The 23,117-nt window shown below is 49.1% G+C and overlaps 1 protein-coding gene across 4 annotated transcripts in view; it reads right to left on the reverse strand.

The window, feature by feature from the left end:
* ZNF618 (zinc finger protein 618) overlaps positions 1-23,117 on the reverse strand; it is a 160,238-nt gene that overhangs the window by 62,408 nt on the left and 74,713 nt on the right. For all 4 annotated transcript variants that reach the window (XM_045563554.1, XM_045563557.1, XM_045563556.1 and 1 more), the window contains exon 2: positions 11,823-11,866. In XM_045563554.1, the coding sequence (XP_045419510.1) occupies positions 11,823-11,866 (44 nt within the window). The remainder of the gene's footprint in view (positions 1-11,822; positions 11,867-23,117) is intronic.

Here is a 23,117-nt window from a genome sequence, read left to right on the forward strand (position 1 = left end):
TTTTATTTCCTTTGCAGCCCTGGCAGCTCTCTGAAAATACCTTGTCAGTTAATTGACTCACCAAGTTGTCTTAAGATCGGGTGGGGCCCTTGGGAGTCTTGTGCACTGCTGTACTCCTGGCGTCCAGCAGGCGCACAGTAAGTACTCCATAAGTACTGTATTTGCTGAATGACCAAAAGAATACCTGGCTCCTGGTATGCACAATCCTATGGGGCCCACTGAACAGCGGAGTGGGTCCTTGGGATGGGTTTGCAGAACGGACAGCCATCCTTGCATCAGGCCCAGGCACAAACGCATCACAGGAGAGGCCCTTGCCCAAAGCACAGAGTATGGAGCAAAGCCGAACTCGAACCCATGTCTCCTTTGTCCTTTCCACTGAACTACCTGCCTCAGGTCACCTGGAATGCCTCTAACACCTAGGGTTTGGGGGGAGGGACAGGGGAATGGCTTCCTCCCATGGGAAAACAGCTTCCCCTTAGTTCTTGCACCCACACGACCCACCCGGAACGAATCAGAGGCCACACTAACAAATGCAGCAGCAGCTTATGACCAGCCAGACTCCCGACTTAGCCCACAGAAGGTGGGGGCCACATCAGCCACCCTCTCTCACCCACGGGCACGACAGCACATAACCACCCACTGCCTTGATCCTGAAGCCCTCAAGTCTTTGCCTCGCCAAGGACTCAGGCAACTTCTCTTCCCCCCCGGCTTCCACACTTTAGATTTACAAGCCCAAATGTTGCTTTTCTCAGATGCTTTGCATTTAATTAGGTGTCCTAATAACAATGGAATTGCAGAAGTACTTATATCACTTTGAATTAGTGGTGCAGCTCCTTCTAACTTCTTTAAAAAATTTTTTTCATATATCATTTTTTAAAATAGAGCTCATTATTTTAATTATATCCATTTAAATGTACAGTGGAGCCCTTGGATATTCTCAGCACGAATCATTAGGTATATTAGTGAAAAAGCACTTGGAATCTATCTACATGCTGACACTCCATAATCTATTCTATTTGTGTCGCTGTAAAATAGATTTATATATAGATAACTACAAAATAGTTGCTCAAGATATGCTATGAATTTTATATTTAACCCAAGTCACACTTCAACATAAAATCCAAACTCGGGCATTAAAAGGATATTTTCCAGTACGTACGTGCTATCTGTGGTCACTGGTTACTAACTGTGCCAGTCTGTGGGGAGAGAAGCCCGGCCAAGTGGGTCCCTGCCCAGGAAGCTCTCCAAGAGTGCTGGCCTTTCTCTAAGGCAGTGATTCTCAAATAAGTTCCTCGAAGGTCAGGAGTTCCACAGCAGTGGCTCCCAGAAGCACCCATGAGGCCAGAATGCGAAGGGTGGTGTTGAAAAGGGCTCTAAGACGCCCATTACCTCCTTCTTCAATGTGCACGGCTTTGCTTCTTGCTTTACATAGATGTGGGCTTCTTTCTCCCCGTAGTGGGGTGAATGGTGCCCCCCCTAAAAGATATGCCCACATCCTAATCCCCAGAAACTGTGAATGTCGATCTTATTTGGAAGAAGGGCCTTTACAGGTATAATTAAGTTAAGGATCTTGAGACTGAGCTTATCCTTGGATCATCTAGGTGGCCCCAAATGCAATACCAAGTGTCCTTATAAGACAAAAAAAGATTTGGGACAGACAGAAGAGAAGTTACAGAGAAGAGGTGGCAGCAACATGCCCACGGAGGTAGAGATTGGAATGATACGGCCACAAGTCAAGGAATGCCGACAGCCACCCAAACAGAAGTGGCAAAGATCACATTTTCCACTAGAGCTTCCAGACGGAATTCAACCCTGCTGACACCTTGATCTTAGACTTCTGGCCCCAAGAACTGTAACAGAATAAACTTCTGTTGTTTAAAGTGACCCCATTTATGGGAATTTATTTCAGCAGTCACTGGAAACCAATGCACTCTGTGAGACCAAATTTGAAGAAATGGCTCCAAAGTCGTGAAGTCTGTAAACCACTGGTGCTACCCTTGGTTTTCTCCCGCTTTGCTCTTGCTCTTCTCTGCTATTGTGTCTGGCCAGCCCAATGTGCCTGCAAATCTGCCTGGGGAGGTTTCAGAAACAAATCTCCTCCTCGGGGTCTCACCTGACAGTGCTCAGTCCCACCCTGTCGCAAGAGCCCTGTGGCCAGATGGGGAAACCCAAGCCCAGAAGGGTCCTGGTCTGTTTGGTTCACATCCGTATCCCCCGCCCTAGCGCGATGCCGGGCACACAGGTGGAGGAAGGGCACGCCCAAGGCCACACAACCTTCAGTGATAAGCTGAGTCTGAAAACAATTCTGGCTCCTGTCCTGGTGCCACTGCCACTAACCCCTGTAGCCTGGGACAACACAACCAATACCTTAGCAGTGGATCTGAGGCCCAAAGACGTGCCACGGCCAGGCATGCTGGAGGAAGAGTCCCAGGTAATGCTGGGTGCCCGGGAGTCAGACAACTTTGTTTCTGGGCACAATTTCTGTACCATTCAACAAAAGATGCTGATTCCATGTGGTCCTGGAGACCTCCAGGGGCCAGGGCTCTACCCACTGCTTTCTGTGTCCCTGTGCCTGGCCACCTGGCAGGTGTCAGCTAAGGTCTGCTGACTGCTACAAACAGAAAACGACCAGACGTAAACACACCAGCATACAGGGTGCAGGTGATGCCAGTGATGACGACAGTGACGGTGAGAATGACACAAATAACATGGAGGGTGACGCCAAGGGCAGCTCTGACATATTAAGTGCTATGACATGCCAGGGGCAGTGCTTACACACCCTGCACACACACCGGCTCATTGCTTTGCACAATGCCTTACACAGTAGGCATTTTTTGTTTTTCAGATAAGAAAACCAAGGATCAGAGAAAAAGAGTGACTTTTTCACTGTCTCACAGCTTCCTAGGGACAGAAGCAGAATCCCACCAGGTCTGCCTGACTCCAAAGTCTGGGCTTTTACCCATTTGGATAATTTTTGTTTTCTTTTCTCAAAAGAAGAGAAAATAATAAAAACACTCATTGAATGAATGAACAAATAAATGATTAAACGCCAGAAGCTCCAAAAAATGAGAAGTGTATTCCTTTGTTTCCTGCTGTCTCTTTAGTATCCAGACAGCACCGGGCACGTACCAGATGCTAAAAGTAACAGAGAAATGAAATTTAAAGAGAATGAAGGGTTCTGTCTTTTCCACAGGGAAGAGTGCCTGGGCTTTGTGTTTGCTGTTAGAACCTCTCCGTCTCCCTCGTGTGTCTCAAATGCTGCTGTGCTCCGATGTGTCCTTCAGATATAAAGTTCCCTGTATTTAGCAACAAGGACAGAGACCATAACGGGGGAAAGCTGGCTGCCTCACCACTAGCCTGGGAGAGCTGGGACAGAGAACGTGGAACACCACCCAGTGCCACGAACACCGGATGAGGCCTGTGTCTGCACTTACCGTTCTGCCCAACTTTCCCATCCTCCTGCCGTCACCCGTTCCTTAATAACCCCCAGAATTATCTGCACTTCCATCTCTGTCATGTATCACTGATATATTTTAATAAACAGTCAAGCAGAAAAGATTAGATTAATAGATTAAAACTATTAACCTATTCAACAACTCTTAACAGTCTAGAAATTCAAAATAACCTACAATGCATAAGTACATCATTAGTTTGAGGTAATTCTTAGGCACTTAATTTTCATCAGTGTACGGTGTCAGTCAGCCACGGGGCTGGGTAATATTGTAGTTCAGAAAGACAGCACAGGGGTTTAAACATTAAGAGTAAATTTCCTGGTTAATTTAAACCTAGGACAGGGAAAAGCAAGAGTCTCGAGCAACCCTATCGAGTCGCAAACTCTAAAATTTAGCAAGGTGGGGCTCTCCTGTTAAAACTGGGAACTTCTTTTGTGGGTGCAGTGGCACGTGGAAGGTTGGCCCAGGTCATTAAAACAAGAACTTTAACAGCATTTTACACAGACCCCCTGCCTTTGTTTTCCAAAGGGTCTGGCAGTGGCACAATTCTGATCTGTTAGCAATGTGCACTGGTCTCTCAAGAGCTACCTTGCCATTTCTCCACAGCTACGGGGACACCGCGGGGACACTGACGACCCAGAACTCTCACCCAGATAGAATCCCCAAGAGGCAGGTGGGGAGTGGAGGCCAACGAGGCGCCCATGCCCCCGTCCTGCAGAGACCCTCCCTCCAGGGCACACAGGGGGCCCCGCAAAGACCCCAGAGGGCAGGGAGCTCAATCAGTGAGGAGTGAGGCCATCCCTAAGCCCTCACGTTGGACGTGTGAACAGAGGACAGACACACTCCTTCTGTCCACCATCATTCCCTGCCAAGGCTGTGACCTGCAACTACCCTTTTCTCTCATTCTCCGAGGCCCAACTCCTCTGGCCATTTTCTTCCTAGGAACGAAAAGACCAAGAAGCTCCCTAGTGGGAATACAACCCCTCCACCTTCCTGCCCACGTCGCCAGCTGATGCCCGGCGTGCCCAGCTGCTGACAAAGTTTTGCTGTCCCTCCACAGCGCTGTCCCCGTCCTGGCATTACAAGTGACCTCCTCCCTTCCACACTCCACCCCGCAGTCCTAGGACCAGCGGGTGACAGCCAGCCAGCTCTGTCCGTAACACCGGAGGGTGAAAACCCAGCCCTGGCTTACTCACTGCCTGGAGCCACGCTGCCCTTGGACACACACACGAGACTCTCCCAACTACACGGCCCAGTCCTCGAGAGGTGTCTGGGGACGACAGAGTAGATGCAGGGACCGTGGCCAGGCTTCCTAACCTGCCACACCTCCCCTTCCTCACGTGTACACTGGGATGTTAATATTCCCCACCACAGGGTGGTTTAGAAGATGAAAGGATAGATGTCTGTAAGGCCCCAGCATGGTGCCAAATGCGTAGTAGGGACTCAATAAATCGCAGTTCTTTTCTCCTGTCCCTACTGAACACTCGCCAGATGAAATGTGAGAAGTTTGGTCGAACTATGAAAAACAGGAGCTCCAAGGCCATCGGTGGAGGACTCATACATGAGAGTAGAGGAGGAATGTTTAGCCCCTGTGAAAATAAAGGAGTGGTGGGCAAGACCACCCTCCCTGCAGCAGCGAGGAGGAGGAGGAGGAGGAAAAGGAGTTGGAGGGGGAGAGATGGGAGACACCTGCTGCAGCCAAGTCTGCTGCGGGAGGGACGGGCAAGAAGGAGCCAGAAGGTGGTCTGGGTGTCCCCACATTCTTAACCACCACACTCTGCACGGAGTCTGGAGGCGGCTCAGAGCGTGAGGAGTTTCTCTTTCGGTAGCAGAAGCAGACAGACGGTGAGGTCATGACGATTTCCCGAGCTGCCTTCTCTGGCCAAGGCCTTCATTTATAAAAGCCTTAAGCAGCACGCAGGTCAGGGACCATTCTCAAGACCGTGTTTCCTCAGGACAAGGCAAGATTCTGAACGCTCTGAACTAACAGCTGGAGGTTCACAAGAAGAACTTGCTTACTCTGTTCTCGAGGCACACGTGGGGGACGTGCTGAGTGTGCAGGCTGAGCAGAGCTTCCCTGGAGACGCCAACCAACTCCCGGTGCTGGGGCACCCATGGGAGTGCCGTCTCACGAAAGTCACTTACGGATTTTGATGCGAGCTATGCTTTGCATTCCTCTGGCTCTCCCCAGAGGACACGCCTAAGACTAAGAATGAATTTTCAAGGATCTGCCCTGTTTACAGAGTCTAGGTTTAAGGGTAACTGATTAAGCAGAGTGAACTCTGCCCACCAAAACGGTAACTGGCCCCTTTGGAACATGCACATGAGCCCCCAGATCAACCTGCATTTATGATTTCTGTGGACAAAAAAACTTTGCTCAAATTTTGGTAGAGTGAGAATATCTCTGAAAATACACTTCTGGAAATCAAGTATAAACCTAAAGTCAGGATAAAGATGCCTCCTGACTAAAACATACCCAGTTCTCAAATGATTCATTCTGCTAATACCATACTGCTCACTGACTGGCACTGGGTACCACAGGTTGAGTGGGCCTTATCTGAAATGCTCGGGGCCAGAAGTGTTTCAGATTTGGGAATATTTGCATTATACTTACCAGTTGGGGATCCCTAACCTGAAAATCCGAAATGTGAAACCCTCCAGTGGGCATTTCCTTTGAGCATCATATTGGCGCTCAGAAAGTTTCAGATTTTGGAACATTTCAAAAGATTTCAGATTTTCGGTTAGGAATTCTCAAGCTGTATTACTGTGGAATTTTGTGCAAATGAAAACAATTGGTTTAGGGCTGCTTTTATTTTACTGCTGAAAACCAAAATGTTAAATAAGGAGGTATTATTTAAAGAATAATTATGTAGCTGCACACCTGTGGTTATCTGATAAAATGGTGCACCAGGGAAAACCTAGGCTTAAAGGATAAGACCCAGCTAAGTCCAAAGTCATTTTACTGTATGGGTGACCTTGGACAAGTCACTTCCTCAATTCCCTCTGAGAAAGAGAAATACCAATCACCTCCTCAGAGGGCTGCCGGGAGATCTAATGAGACACAGGACACACTAAGAGGGTCGTGGTGGCCCTCAACAAATACAGGCTCATCCGCACTCTCCCCACCTCTGATGTCCCCGCTCTGCGAGGAATCAATCACGTCACTGTTATCACCAACTGGAACCCCGCATGGTGGTGACAAAAATAAATGTTTACTGAACACCTACTGTGGGCTAGGCGTTGTACTAAGGGTATATATGTTATTATTACACTTAATCTTCACTGGCAACATGGTGAAGGAAATACCAATATCAACGTAATCCCAAGTGCACGGATGAGGAAACTGAAATGCAGGAAGTCAGGTAAGGAGCCCAAGGTCGTACAACCAGGCAGTGGACGGTGCCAGAATCTGAATCCAGCAGGTCTGAGCTCTTCAATGCTGCACTAGGCTGCTGGGCCCGTAACAGGACTGAGGAGGGGGCAAAGAAGATGCCCGACAGACCAGACAGGGAATGCAGGGGGTGCGTGTAGAGTGGGGGCCACAGGAGCACGGCTGCTCCACTCGGGGGCCACCCCAGGACCAAGCAGGGGGCTGTGCAGTTTGGGACGCAGGCTTCACACCATCCTCTGCTGGACTGGAGTCCTCAAGCTTGAAAAAAGTGTCCCTTCAGAAAGTCACTGCTAAGCCTGCTTTCTAAGGTCCCGTCTGTCCAGAACCCTCAGAACCATCTCTTGTAACATCTAACCACCCCCGCCCCACCACCGTTGCTCATTCTCCTCCTGGCAGCCATAATGATCCTTTCAAAAGCAAATTACATCGTGTCACTTCTCTGCTTAAACTCCCCAGTGACTCCTTATCTCACGCAGAGTGAGGGCCAAAGTGCTGACAACGGTCTCCAAGGGCCTACGCGGCCACATCGGCCTCCTGACTGCTGCTCCAGCTCCAGGGCCTTTGCACCTGCCGTTCTGCCTGGGATGTGTCACCCCCAAATGGCCCCTCAGCTCCTTGTTCAGGAGTCACCTTCCCAACGATGCCTTTCCTGACCAGCTCTCCCCATCTCCCTCTCAGCTTCTCCCCCACTAACATTTGTTACCATCTAACAAGCATATATTTTATGATTTATTATGACTGCTCCACTCCAACTAGAACATCAGCTCTATAAAGGCGGGGATTTCTGTTTTGTTTACTGCTGTATCTCCAGCACCTAGGACAGCACCCAGCACTTAGTAGGCACTCAGTAAATATTTGTGGAATGAATGCATGAAACTTGGTTTTATCATCTTCTCCCCTACTCAACCTCCCTGCCTAAAAGAGCCCGTCGGTAAGAGCCTGTCCACTTGTTAGGTAAAGGAAACACACAACAAAGAAATTAGTCCTTTAACCTATTCTAGCTCCAGTTTCCTTGTCTCCAAAACGGGAGGGTTGACTAGATCATCTACAGAGTCCTTCCAGCTCAGAAAACCTTCAGCTGACAAAAACAGGCATCATTCTTCATTACAGCAAGCCTGTAACTGCATTTACTTCATAATAAAAACTGCATTTCCTTCAGACTGCATAGTTAAGGCCCTACAGCCCCCATACCCCTTAGAATAAGTGAGGCTTGGCTGCAGTTGTGCTACGTGGATTTGCAACCTGCGCACCAGGTCAAGATTAACCTAAAGTGCTGGGATCACTGCTCTTGTAAAACTGACCCAGGTTGGGTTACAAGGAAGTAAACCAAACCACATTCAATTGTTCCTTAAAATCAGAAACACCACCTCTGCCTGTCCCCCTCAATTTAACACTAATTCCTTAGCAGCCCATGCTGTTGATTTGGGGTTTAGCCAGAGGCCCTCTGGAGAAATAACAAAATTACGCGTTCCAGGCCAAGAGGAAGGCGCTGGGATGAAAGCAGACCCTGGTGTAATAACAGAGTGTCCCAGGGCAGAGCTGGGGGTGAGGCCCACGTCAGGGGTGGGGGTCCTTCAAGGTCATTCCTGCCTGGGCTATGTAGTCTAATTCTGACTTTGGGGAAACATTAGGACCTTCATTTCTCCATCTGAAACAGGGACTAAATGAGCAAAGCATCTACCCTTCCAAACCCCACCTGGCCAGGGGCAAATTCATCAGTGGTTATTGGTGAGGCCACTGCTCATGTTGTCTTCACGTTTAATGCGTAATTCACTTCTCGGACTGAACAGCCAGTCACTATACAGCAATATTGTGTTAGTCTTTCAAAGGATGAGTTTGAAACACAGAATCAGTATCAACCTGCCTGTGAGCTCCACCAGGGTCCTGCCTTCTTGACAGGCTCCCCGGTGACATCACGGTCCCCAGCCCCAAACGAGCTCCTGTAACAGGCACCAACTGATCCATTTCCACCAAGGAGCAGGAGGGTGCAGTGGCTGAGTGCACGTGTCACAGAAGTCAGACCTGGGTGGGCACCCTGGCTCTACTGCTTACTTCCGGCTAGGCAACCACAGGCTTGTAACCTGCTATGCCTTGGCTTCCCTGTCTGTGAAGTGGGAATAATAACAGTACCTCCTTGTGTATAAAACTGCATGCAACTGATAAATTAATACATGTAAATCATGTGCTCAGAGCCTGACAAGGAAGTGCTGACTAAATGGTGGCCATTATTATTAGAAAGTTTGTCTTTACACCTCAAGTTATACACAACCCTGAGGTTTGGGCCAGCCCTCCCTGGTGCATATTCTGGTACTAACACAGGGGCTCAGTCACTGAGCATGCGTGTCGGAGAGCCTAGGCCAGCCAGGGAGACAAAGCGATGGCACGCATGCCACCCTCCCCTTCCCCTGACCAGGAAGGCATCTCTAATCAACCTCAGCACTATTCTCCCACTGACTGCAGCCTTAGGCTGATAATACTCAATTCGGAGCTTCACGCAGACATGACCACCATGGGGAAACCTGCCTACTGTCCTCTGGCTACACTCACCAGGCAGAGATGCTGGTGAGAGAGAGAGATCTGTGCATGGGAGAGTGAGGGCAAGGACCACATCCCCACGAGAATGACAATGGGTGGATGGAGCTTTGCCTCCCGCTCACTGCTGCAGACCCAGCACTTAGACCAGTGCCTGCCATGCAAAAGACCCTCAAATGTGTGCTGGATGAATAAATTAGCATCTAATCCATCTGGGCCCAGAGCACTGGGCCTGCCCCAGCAGGTGCTCAGTAAATGTGGGAGGAAGGTGGGAGAGGCTGCTAGACCCTCACTGGGGCACAGCATCTCTGAGTGAAGCAGGAAGCGGCTTTGGCAGGTTCAGGGGCCGACACAGCCACTCACTCATCATGTGACCCTGTGCACAGCCTTTCTTCTGAAAGGCCTCGATCTCCCCACTGTACGATGAGAGAGTGAACCAGACAAACCTCAAGGCCCCTTCCAGTCCTGATGTTCTGATCCAAGAAATGCTTCCCAACACCACCAGTCTGAGGACCGCCACAGCCTCATACACAGCTCTTACAGAGAATCCCACTACCAGGGGCCCAGGAGAAAAACACAAGATGCTGGGCAGCTGCTGGCCACATGGGTCACTGCCAACATCCACAGGCCCACGGCCACTGTCTCACCTCTGTCTGGGCACTTCCCCCTCCATCCCTGCCCACACTCCCTGCCCCTGCATCACTCCCACACCGGCCCTCTCATCCAGTGCACCCACCCCACCAACTGCAGAGTGCCTACTAGGGGCCCGCCCACAGCAGTGAACGAGACAGCCATGGTCCCGCCCTATGAAGTGGGCACGGTAAGGCGGACAGGAAACAAGGTACAGCAATAAACGGAATCATTAAAGAACATCAACAGGCTAGAAAGGCCACTGGCCACAGACTGGGGTGGTGGGTTCCCTGAACAGGGAGTCAGGGAAAGCTCCTCCGAGGGCATGACTGAATTGAGACCCAAAAGATGAAAGGGCATTGATCACAGGAAAACCAGAGAAAGAACATTCCAGGCACAGGGAACAGCAGCTGCAAAGGCTCTCAGGCAGGAGGTAGAGCAGACCAGGGGCTGGCAAATGACAGCCATTTACATACATATTTATGTGTCATCTACGGCTATGTTAGCAGTACACTGGCTGAGCTGAGAAACTGCCACAGAGACCACATGGCTGCAAAGCATAAAACATTTGCCAGGCCATGCGGGGTCTCAGGGACCTCCGGCCTGGTGTCACGGCCTCCAATCCACCCGACAAATCTTCCTGAAACACAAAGCCAAGCACGTTACTCTTCTGCTCAAAGAACTTCAACACCTCTTCATAGTTTCCCAAAGTGTGTTCCAAGGAACACTCGCTCAATGGAATGAACATCAATAAAAGGGTCCCGAGGTTAAGAAGGCTGAGAAGCACGACATTCTCCTCTCCCTCTAGGATGTTCTCAGGCACGCACATTAGTACATTAAAGCCTCTGAAAAGTCCCACAGCAAAGGAACCTGTCTGACTTTGTTTAACCCACTGTCCTCTGAACTTATTCGGCCACAGAAAGAACCTGTTTCTTTCCCGCACAAAAAAAGAAAAATCTACTAACATTTTATAGAGCTAGCATTCCATAAGCTAAAGGGCAAATTCTTCTGCTTGGCATTTGCAATGCAACCCTCAACTCTAATAGGTGACCCCTAGGGCCTATTCCAGATTTTATATACCGTGCTCTGGGGAGCCATCTCTCGCATCTGTCCCTTGCCTTCTTCCCGCCTCCAATGTCCCACATAAGGGTCACATGGCCACTCCAGCTCTGCTCCACCCAATGGAACAGCAGCAGCAGCACTGGTGCTAACATTTACCAAGTACCCACCTGTGCCACCTGCAGGGACACCCACAGCTTAGCCTTGTCTGGTATCTCTTTCATCTGTTTTTGGTAACAACAGCCCAGCTTTCCTGTGGGGACCTGCCCTCTCCCATCTCATGCCAGCTCCAAGGGTGAGGACAGACCCCTGGTCTGGCTAATCAGAGTACCCCATCCCCCTGCTCTGGAGTGACTGTTTCGGGGAGAGGAGCTCACAACCCAAGCACGTGGACCGATGAATTCCAGGCAAGGATGGGACCGGCTCCCTCTGGAGTTTACCATGCGGCAGCCCAGCTGAAATTTAAGCCCAGGTCTTTCTGCCTGGTCTTGTGCTTGCCCCCAAGTTCTCCCCAAATTGAGCGGCCAACAGCCAGTTCAGGAATGAGTCATCCTTAGATTCTGGTCACAGGCACCTATAGAAGGCACATGGAAAACGCTGCCCACGATTCACATCCCCGGGGAAGTGTGGACACTTGTCAGCAAAGACAGCTGGCCTGGGCCATCCATCCTTTCATTGGAGGGTGAGGACCAGAGTGGCTGTTGGTCATGAAGACCTGGGACGGGGAGGAGGACACAAGCTGGGGGTGGGAGGTGTACCTGCTTGCAGTGCTTTTCCTTCCAGCTGCACTGGCTCCGTCAGCCTGCAAAAGAAACCCAAAACACCTGCATCAGCCAAGGCAGAAGATGCACAGATTCCACCCGCTGCCACCCCACCAAGCTCCCACTGAACACCCACCTTCAGACAGAGGGGCGAGTTGGCCACACCCCCTGCCCCATGCCTCCAGGCTGGAAAAACCTGCCCCCAGTGGTAAGAGGGAGTCAGGACACCTCCCCCAACCCCATTTGCTTGGCCCTTTAAATCCAGCTGAACACCCACTGCCAACACAAACCCAGCAACCACAGAGCCCTGGGGACTCAGTGAAAAGTAAGTAACCAGCTAAATCTGAGATTGAATTGCACCATTTTTATTTTCAGCTGGGATTTCCAATAAAACAGTAGCTGCAGATTTATTCCTACCAACCGGAGGGGAAAAATCCTATTATGTTAAAATATTCTGTCCCCCCCAACCCTAGGAGCAGGGGAAGGCAAGAGAGTGCTGGGTCTTAATCTCTTTTATTTGGCCATAGGGGGAGGGGGAGAGAAGGCTGACCAAATGAAATTTTCAGAAATCATAAAATTCTGGTTCAGATGAAGAGACTGAGGTCCTGAGTGCCAGGGGAGCAGCCTGAAGTCTCATGAAAACAAACACCTGGGGTCCTGGCTTATAGGTCAGTATTGGGGGGACCTCGATGCAGAGACCAAAGGAAGCCACAGTCACAGGAATAATGCCTAGACCCCACCCCCACCCCCGCACCAGCTGAAGATGTGTTCCCTAGCTTTGTCCAAACGTTTATAATAAGAATCACAGGATAATGCGGGTCTGACAGGCAGGTGCACATGTTTCCAAATACAGAGTTCTTCCAGTTTTAGAAAGGTAATGTATTACATATGTCCTATATTTTGAAACAACCCTGGCGGGGACTGCGCAACCTCCGGTAATCAAGCACATTGATAGTTCTGTGGTGACACACGTGCCCAGGTAACCCTACTTGGGATAAATGACAGCAGTGACAATGGTAACTAGCCTCGTCTCCCTTCAGGTCAAGTTCTGCTGCCTCATCAGTTACAAAACATTTTTTTGTTTTCATGCTTTTCAAATCTCAGGATTTCAGATGAAGGACTGAGGATCTAAAATAAAAACAGCAGCTACCTTTTGATGAGTGCTTACAAGAAGTTGCAAACTGGCAAAATTAGATGGCAGGCTTTGATTCAAACCAATCGGCAACATAGAAAAATAAAAGGATCACATCGCAAAAAGGCCAGATTTCCAGCTTCTCTTAAAAAACTGGACAACCCAGCGACACCCAGTCACACATGGTAACAGGCAGCTAGAGCTGACACACCTGATTCTCTGCAGTCCCCACCCCTCCCTCTCGCCTTACGCCCAGTACCTGTTTTGCCCCTGTGGGTATTCGCACATGCTCACCCAGAGAACATCCCATCAGGCCCTAGTGTAGGGACATTAATGCCTTGTCTCATTTAATCCTTACCATAGGTCCCCCCCACACACAATATCCCCATTTTACAGATTAAGAACACTGAAGGTCAAAGAACTTATAAATTATTTATGGAAAGTTCCACAGTTGCCAGCTGTGGTCTGGGTCACTCCAAAGCCCACCTTCCTTAGCTCTGGAATATCTTATCCCCCACTAACATTCGGGAGAGCCGACTGGGAAACAGGGTGACACCACGCAGGCCCCACTTCCCCCACGAGGGGAACGGAAAGGTTAAAGACAAATGAGGGAGAAACGTGAAGCCCGGGAGGGAGAAATTAATGGGAGAAATGAGAAAGCGGAAAACAGTTTGCATATCATCTCACTGAGAGGAAAGGAACAGACCAATCACAGCCTTCCCGACATCTTGCATTCCTGAAAACCAGGCAAAGCGGACAGGCAGAAGTTGTTCTCATGTTCGGATCATAAGCAGAAGTGGTGGGGGTGGAAATTCTGCTACCCCAGAGAGCTTTAAAAATTGCAAAATCCCAAATGATCTCTCCACCTTCCAGACTTAATTCTGGGTGTGTATTTTTAGCATTTCATACACACTTTTTAAGTTGTCTTTTTTGTCCTTTTCTCTCACAATTCCACACAGAGTTGACCAGCTCAAGTGCAGCGAACACATGACAGAGCGGGCAAAAGATTCCCTGTTTTCAGCACACCCAATAATCTCCACCTTTGTTTCTCTTTTATTGAGTGGGTGATACTTCAGCTTTGCATCACTGGTAGCTGCGCTCATTTCTGTTTTCCACTCATTTTTATAAAACAAAGACAAAAGGCTAAAAATATTCAAAGAGTTATAGACACAAATCCCTTTGCAGAGCCTAAGTTGGTGGCTGGGGTAGTGGGGTGATGGGAGGAAGGTGTTCTACCTGGGCAGGTATGGGATTTCCTGGGCAGATGAGGGTAGTCTCACCGGGGTATTGGCAGATGACTCAGTGGGAGATGCCCAGGATGCATGTGTCACTGTCACAGCACAGGCAATCACGGCATCTGATGACAGGGCCAAAGCCCAAAGTGCTGGGAGCACCAACTCCCATGGCAGAGATCCCTGTGATGCCAGGCTGGCTTGGTCTGTGTCCTCACAAATATATTAGAGCCATATCCTCTGTGTGGATTAAGCCGAACCTCTGATGTTGCCACTTTCTGAGGCCAAAACGGTCTAACATCAGCCATTTCATATGATTCAACCTAAACCACAAACTCACCCTTACCTGGTATAAGCTGATCTCATTCTCAACTTGAACTGAAGCTTAAGAGCACAGGGTTTAGAGTCAGACAGTCCGAATTCAAGTCCTGGATCTGCCATTTTCTAGCTGTGTGAACTTCAGCAAGTCATCTGTACTCCCAAGGCCTCAGTTTCCTCATCTACAAAATGGCAAGATGCAAATCCTAGGACCTACCTCACCAGACTGGGGTGAGACTTAAACAAGATAACTTAAATAAGGTAACTTATACAAAAGTACTTTGTGTGGACTCAGCTGCAATAATTATAATAATCATTAACAACCCTAGATATGGTTATAAAAGCCACCATATATTGGCTCTAGGAAACTGAGGAACAGAAAAACAAAATGACATGTACAAGATTACACAGCAGAGGAATGAGTCACAGAGCCAGCCTAGACTGGACCTTGGGTCTTCTGCCCCGGAGCCTGCCAAGAATCCCATGCTACAAGCTGGCATCTCACGTGCGTCCAGTAGCACAGCCCCAAGGCTTCTCCAACGGTCCAGTCAGGATGACACTGAATACAATAATGTAAGTAAAGTACTAAGCCCATGCCACATAGCAATCATTTAAGTAATGGAAACCCCTACCGCAGGTGCTGTTGTACCACTGTCTTCTGTCACTGGACCGTGTGCTCCTAAAGGATGTAGCTTCTTGCCCTAGCTCTGTCTGGGTCTCACTGTGAACCTTAGACAAGCTCTTCCCTCTCTTGACCTGAGGTTCTCCATAGGTAAAAACAGGGTTGGGGACCGGGGGTTAAGTCAGATCATCTGCCCCTCCCTTCCATCTCTATTCCTGTGTTGGGCTGACCCCAAACTTAACCAGACCCTTCTATGGCCAGTGAAATAAGGAGGGCCCAAGGGAGACCCTCCTTCTACTCCTACACAGCTGCGGTGAAGGTATCCAAGCCCTCCAGACCCCCACAAGGGTGCCCGCCCCCGTTTTCCAGCCCCACCCGTTCCTCATTCACCAGCTTCCCCTCAGGACCTGGGTGAGGCTATTTTTGGTTTCATTCGACCCTCCTCTTCCCTCCCAAATGAATGTGAAGTTGTTCTTTTCCATTCTCTTATTAAGGGTTTTCTTGGAAAGAAAATATTATTCCAAACCCAGAAATTTTATTTCTAAATTTGTGCAAATGTAAGTTGTAAGACATTAGCTGCATTTCACATTTTGTGCAAATGGCAGAAACAGGCAATTCGTGTGCTCCGGGATGGGGGCTGGCCAACGATTTCGATAAAATAAACCCTTTTTTAATTTAAATGCTAATGCACTGAATTAAAATTTAATAACTGAGGAAATTGAAAAGCCGAGCAGGAATATTGGAAATAAATCCAAGCAGAAACAGCTGAAATTAAAAATTCTAGAGAGTGGGAGGATAGCAGCTAAGCTGTCTTATATGATTACATTTTTTTTTTTTTTCAGAATGAAGCAAAAAAAAAAAAAAATCCTATCTCTCGCTGGCTCTAGGGCAGTAAATCCACAGTGCTGTGATTTATTGCTCAATTTTCCTGAGGGAAAAAGGCTTTCTTTCATGCTGAAATATTTCATAAATTTCAAGCCAGCATAAATTCTTAATTTAAAAGTTATGGAGGTCACATTTAGTGCACTGGTACGGTTCCAAAATCTTAAAGGAATAGCAGCGACCCAAAAAAAAAAAAAAGAGGCAAAAAGGTGGGGTGGAATTTGCTCTTTTCTTTTTTTCCTTTTTTTCATTTTGGTTTTAATTCACAAGTTGAAATTTCATTATTAAAGATTCCTCCTGGATGGGTAGAAAACCCAAGCGCATGGGGGAACCGGTGTGTTTGGAAACCTGCAGCAAAAGATGAAGAGATAAAGATTTAATTCAATTATAAAAGGCATTTTTTTTTTTTTAAGCCACTTGAGGAATTTCTGGTAAAAATTTCCTCCCTTCATTGCCCGGGAAGGGGTGAGGGTGGGGGAGGGTGGCCAATGTAATTGCTTCTCTTAGATCTCCAATCTTTTGTGCACACTGATATATTCATTTGTTATACAGCTGTTCAGCGGCGGAAAGAATGCTGGGGCGCCCATAATTCTAAGCAAATCAATCAAAAATTAATGATTTGTCATGCTTGCACAATGGAGGAAAAACAGCTCCTTGGGTCCTGGCTGCCTGATCTCAAAGAATGAAATGCCTTTCTTAGATAAGAGCTGAGCCAGAGGCTCAGGGAGACTGAGGTGCCACCGCAAATGTGGGGGCCTCCAGGTCCCCACCAGCTCTGTGAGGACGGAGGGGGCCACCATCTTGGAGGGGGCATTTCCAAGATGGCGCCTCAGCCAGTCAAGCCCAGGATGGACCCGGCACAGCACATTTCCGAGGTGGTGTAATTAGGATCTTGCCTTTTCCCTCCCCCACTGCAACTCAAAAATCTCTTCCTCACTGGAGAATTGAATGGCTCCTCCCTCCCCCCCCCACTAGATTTAATTTGTCCCTGTTCATTGTTCTACCAACACTGCTAACACAGAGCCATCAGTGCCTCCCACCCACACTATGGGACTGGGACCACAGTTCCTGCAGTGGCTGTCACACCCCAGGCTGTGCACTGTCCCTCCTGGGCAAGACCACATCCCTATCTGACCATGTCTCCTGCACCCAGCTCAGGGTCTAGCATGGGGCAAATATTCAGCAAATACGGTTGAATCATTAATTATGATTATTTCTCATGAAATACTGATAAAATGAGGTTGCTTAGATGAATGATGAATGGTCTTGGCAACTATACTTGGATAAAATATATCAATTGGTCTTAAATAAACAATCATTCCTTTATTCACTCAGCAGATATTTCTTGAAAACCTACTATGTGTCAAGCACTGTGCTGGGCTCTGGGTGCACAGCCTCAAATCCACTGGGGGCAATTCCAGATCCCCAGGGATCAGTACTTCCTGGGCTTCTCTGCACCCTTATGGAAGGGACGCATGAACGTGAACCTGGAGAGAACAGGGAAGTTCTCTGTGTGCTCAAACGCCTTTTGAAGCCTTGTTAGTTTACTAATTCTTACCAATTCATTCGACTGTTATATTCACAAGTACCAAATGCATATTACACCAAAATACGTGTGTCTTTCATATATATGTATGTCAATTCAAATATAAAAATTGTTTTAAATGACCAACTGGTACAACTAACCCTGCAGGAAGTTGCACGACCTCAGCGGTGGGTGCAACAAAGTGCGTTCAACCTGGAGGCCGGAGGGAGGCACTGTCCCTGAATACATATGAAGGTCAGTGGCTATAAAACAACTCAAGCTTTATCTGTAGCTCTTTTTCCCTTCCAACAGCCAGTGGATCCCTAAAACTTAACCTCTAACTTTTTGTCCTCCAGAAGCACAAGATTCGAATAAGGAGAAGTCATTCGCTCATGCAACACAAACTTATTGAGCTCCTTCTATGAACTGAGCCAGGCACCGTTCTAGGCAGTAGGGATATACATTCAAGTGGGGGGAGACGGTAACATTACGGGTGATAAAAGGTAAAACATACAGCATGCTTGAAGTGGCCAGTTCTATGGGAGTGGTGGGACAGAGAAGGACAGGGGTGGTCAGGCACGCTGGGGACAAGGGAGGAGCTGCAGGTTGCAGTTTTAAATAGGGCGGTCAGAGTAGGCACCACTGGGAGAACACTAGGCAGTGAGAGAGTTGGCCACGTGGTGTCAGGGGAACAGTGAACAGCCAGGGCCAAGACATCCGGGCAGGAGCGAATGGCAAGCGTGCTAGCGTATCTGGGGTGGGGTGAGTGAGGACCAGACGAGGAGAAGTAATAAGAGGTCGGCTTATGCAGGGCCTGGCGGGCCACTGAACAGCCTTGGCTTTTCCTCTGGGGAGCCACTGGAAGGTTTTGGCAAAGTGACATAATTTGACTTCCATTTTAGAAAGATCACTCTGACTGCTGTGTTGAAAACAGACCGTGAGGCTGAGGTGGAAGCAGGAGGCCAGTGAGGCTCCTGCAGAAGTCCAGGTGGCGGGGAAGGGCGGGGCTCTGAATATACTGGAAGGCAGAACCAACTGGACTTGCTGATAATATCGAATGTGGGGTAGAAGAGAAAGAGTCTAGGAAGATTCCAAACATCCTGGGCCTCAGCACCAATAAAAACAGAACCACATCTGGCTGGTATATGAGAATGGTAACTGTGGGCCCAGCACTTTATGGGTGGTTCCGTGAACAGGCTCCACCTGCAGAGGAGCCACCGCAGTTTAATGATCTCCCTTCAACCAAGAATTAACCAAGCACCCAAAGGGGCCAAGTGACCCGCCCAAGGTCACACAGCTGGCCAGTGGCTTGGCCAGAGCTCACACGTCTTTCACCCCAGGTTCACGGCCATTTCCTCTACACACCTGTCCTTCATCTCGAGGACCAAAGAATCAAACCTGGCCCCAAACAACGTGCTTGGACTGTTTTCCTGTCTAACTGCTGGGCCCCAACTCGGGCACAGGCAGTTCCAGCATTTATTTACCAGGTGTTCCTGAAAAACACCGTTTAAGGGTGACCAGGCCAATGCTGAACAATAGCGTTGCAAGTTATAAAGAGGATCCTGTTCCCAGGAAACTAAGTATATGATAAATTCTCTAATTAGACCTTGCCTCTTAGATCGTATGCAGTGATAGATTTCTAACACGTGGTATTTGGTATTTAATTTTGTGTTTTCTTTCCCAGCTGAACGCAGTTACTCAAAGCCACTGACTCCCTTGGGTTCCAGGCTTGAGGGGTGGGTAGAGGCTGCCAGAGAAGACCCCTGGGCTAAAAGAACTGGAGCTCACATGGGTGTGCACCATTTTTCCATAAACATTAGTGAAGTTAATCCTTAAGGAGGACTGACACTAAGATGAATCAGACATGGCTCCTCATTTATTCACTTCAATACCACTATGTTACTGCCTAAGTAAGTGCCTACTATGTGCTGGGCCCCAGGAAAGTTACTGGGGACAAAACAGGAGCCAGAACAGTAGATGGGACAGGCAGTGACTACTTAGTGACTTCAAGCTATCAACTTACAACTACCAACTGAGATGCATGCTCAAAGGAAAAGGTCCAGGTTCCTGAGCATCTTTGACAACGAGAACAGACTACAGGGCCCTAGAACAGGGAGCACAGAGCTCACCCTCAATGGGAGGGACATAAAATCTACACACAAGTGAAGCTAACACAGGCTGGGTGCCTGGGAGCAACACCCTCCCTGCACAGGGCAGCGAGGAGAAGGGCGTGGCCCTGCCCAGCTGGGAGGCCGGGGTCACAGAGCCTGGCTGGGCTGCAGTCTCCCAGCTTCACCTCTGGAGGGGAGGACCAGCCCACCCGATACGCCCAGGTTCACATAGGAGTTCCCGACTAGACCCTCAGGCCAGAGCTCACACCTCCATCTGGACTTGGCAGCTTCCAGCTCTGCGGGGGAAGGAACAGTGGTTTGGTTTCCCTCCCCTGCCTTTTATTTTGCTGTGGAGTGGCCACAGTGCTCCACAGAACAGAAATAGGGGACCATCCCCAAACCAGGTCCAGGCAGCCTCTCTGAGGGAGGCCCCAGAGGCCAGGTTTCCAACTGCAGGGAAAAGCTAGGGGAAAGGACAAGGTTCTTCATCCCTCTCGGTTCCAAACCCCTTCCACCCTCCCCAGTAGCCCTTGCTCTCTGAGGTCAAGTGTCAAGAAATAAATCAGGCTTCCTCGGAATGAAACCAGCACAGCCCTGTGAGTTTCCTGGCACAGGTGGGTTCTTCTCCTCTCTCTGGTGGGCAGCCATGCAGACTGCACCCAGACCTTAGTACTGTCATCATCGTCATCATCACTGTCTTTGTCACTATCATCAACAGTCAGGAATTAGCACATACCTGTAAGTTAGGCTAAGGGAGGCTTATGGCAGCCCTGGAAGGCACGCACACCCCTAAAGCAACTGCGGTATGCAGACTGGCGGCAGCAGCCATCCAAGAGGCCACTGGCCTCTTCCAGGGAAGAGAGGATGGTGTCTGCGGAAGGCGGAGGAGGAGAGAAAGCTCCAGGACTGAGAGCTATTGGGAGCGGCAAGGATCAAAAGGGATAATGTGAGGAAAACACCCAGTGTGACGCTCAGTGAATGGCACAGGTATTTTTGTTGTTGTTGTTTAAAATAAACTGCTGCAGCTGTTGAGAAGCCTCTGCCAGTCTTAGACTGTATGCAGAGTATCTGGTCTCCTCCATGCACAGACCCGGGCACCTGGGAGGGATGGAATTAAAAGAAAAATTCACCTGCAAACCTGGGACCTGAGTCACAAACTTTAAAGAAGGGGGGGGGGTCCTGGCCTCAGAGAGGTGGGGAGCAGCTTCCCCTGCATAGTCCCGGGGGCTCCCCAGCCATAACACAGCCTGGTTCCCATTCCAGGGCACCAGTGCCACCATGGCTGGAGCCCACGTGAACCCAAAGGGTGCTACGACAGCTTTTGGTTATTTCATGTGTGTTCATTCCATTCCCCCAGCTGGGCTGGATCAGAAACAGTTCTAAATTCTGCTTCAAAAAGATGAGGTTTTTCCTGGATCAGGCCCAGTGAGGTGTTATGTTTGGTTTTTTTTTAGCTTTTAATATTGAAGTCATTTTACACATACAAAAGAGCTTCTCAGAGATAGTAAGGAACTCCCATATACCCTTCGCTTACCACCAGGGGCTTCAGGCAGGGGAGTCACAGTCAGAACCCTGTCTTCAAAAGGGCTGCTGGTGGGGGTGATACAGCGGCACTGAGGCCATTTAAGCGGCTGATGTCAGAGTCCAGGGAGGGTCAGCTGAGGTCTGAGCTAAGGCAGGGTGAGGCCGGGCCTCCCTCCTGGGGACCAACAGTCAAAAAGCCCTCAGGCTCCAGGACTACACCAGGAAGAAAGAAGCCAGCAGCAAAATCAGGAGTGGCTGTCACCTCGAGTCAGCCCAGGCACAAGCTTGCGCCACTTGCTAGCGCAACATTGGACAAGTGATGATCTCTCAGGGCCTTAGTTCCGTCCCCTGTAAAATGGGGGTGATCCCAGTTGTGAGGGTAAAATGAGAGCTAGTCATGCTTGGAATGGGGCCTTCCCAGCTACACAGTGCCAGCTGGGATTATGAATTCTGCATAAAGGGCATCAAACGAGGATAATATTAATACCAGCAATCCAGGAGCAGCCAGCAGCTACTGAGCTCCTCCTGTATGCCAGCCCTGGCTCAGGGTGTGGCATGCACCATCTCATTTAATGTCTTCAACGACCCAAAGAGGTGGGGACCTCACCAGCCCCCGTGTCCAGGGGAGGACTCAGAGGCACGCCGAGCGCAGGGACCACCGGGAGAGGCTCAGCCAGTCCTCCAACCCAGCTGCTCCCAGTCCAAGTCCACACGTTTAAACCCTCTGCAAGACCTGCCTGCAAGACCAGCAGGGTGAGTGACCTTGGAGAGTGACTTTCCCTGTCTCTCAGAGTGGACATGCTCCTCCGGGTGCATAAATGCTGCTCTGCCTGTTTTCTTTTCAAAAAAGAAATGCATCTCGGCTCTTTACAGTCACACAGTTAATCTCTCAATTTACAAAAGAGCAAGTCATGTGACTGGATTCCGCAAAAATTCTCTCTCCAGGTTTATGATTTTACAGAAAACTCCAGGGAAAACCGCCTGGAGCGAGTTAAAACCAGATCAGCCATAAACCACGTCCTGGTACAGCCTCACCAAGCCAAGACTCAGATTACTCATTAAATATGTGATAAATACTCACTTCAGATCAGCAGGAAGTGGGGGGGGGTCACAAAAAAAGAAAACTTTTTTGCTTCATGGGGAAGAAAACATTATAAATACAAAGGGTCGCAAACTCCAAATGGGGTGAACTCAGAATTGGGTGAGGGGGTTTTAGGTCGCCCTCTTAGGTATTTTTAAGTAAGGCAGCAGGGGAAGAGGCTCTTCTCAAATCTGCTCAAGGGTCCATCCTTGAGCCTCGAGCCTCCTTGGCGATGGCCAAGGTAACGTCTGCATGCCCGAGGGCCTCACCAGGAAGGAACTCTTAGAGCCTGGAGCTCCTGGAGACCCACATTAGCCCCAGGACTTCTTCTGACTTGCTGGGAGAGGCAGTTTTTGGCCCTCAGGGACTGATAGTCTCTCGGAAACCTTCCAAGTCTGACATCCAGAGCCAGGCAGACCCAGATTCAAATTCTGCCTGGGCCACTAAGTAGCTCTCAAGTCACATCACATCTTTGAGCCTCAGTTTCCTACGATGTAAAATAGAGATATGTCCCCCATCCCCATCACATGGCTGCTGGGTAGATGAAACGATATGAAGTCTGAAACCTCAGCCAGTGCTAACAACACTGTAGGAGCCACAGATCTGGATGACGTCATTATGATCACAATGATGGTGGTAAGTAAAATTAATACATTAAAAGAGAAAAGCCAAGCCTATTCTGATCACTCCAGCACAATTTATTTGGCATGGCAGTTCCCCACATAGAATCTGCAGGCAGATGGGCTGGGTTCAAATCCTGGCTCCACCACTTATAAGCTGTGTGACAATGGGTAAGTGATTGAACCTCCTGTGACTCAGTTTCCTCATCTGTCAAGTGGGGATGATAACAGTACTCACCTGACAA

This window comes from Lemur catta, chromosome 10, assembly GCF_020740605.2.
Source record: "Lemur catta isolate mLemCat1 chromosome 10, mLemCat1.pri, whole genome shotgun sequence".
Lineage (NCBI taxonomy): Eukaryota > Metazoa > Chordata > Mammalia > Primates > Lemuridae > Lemur > Lemur catta.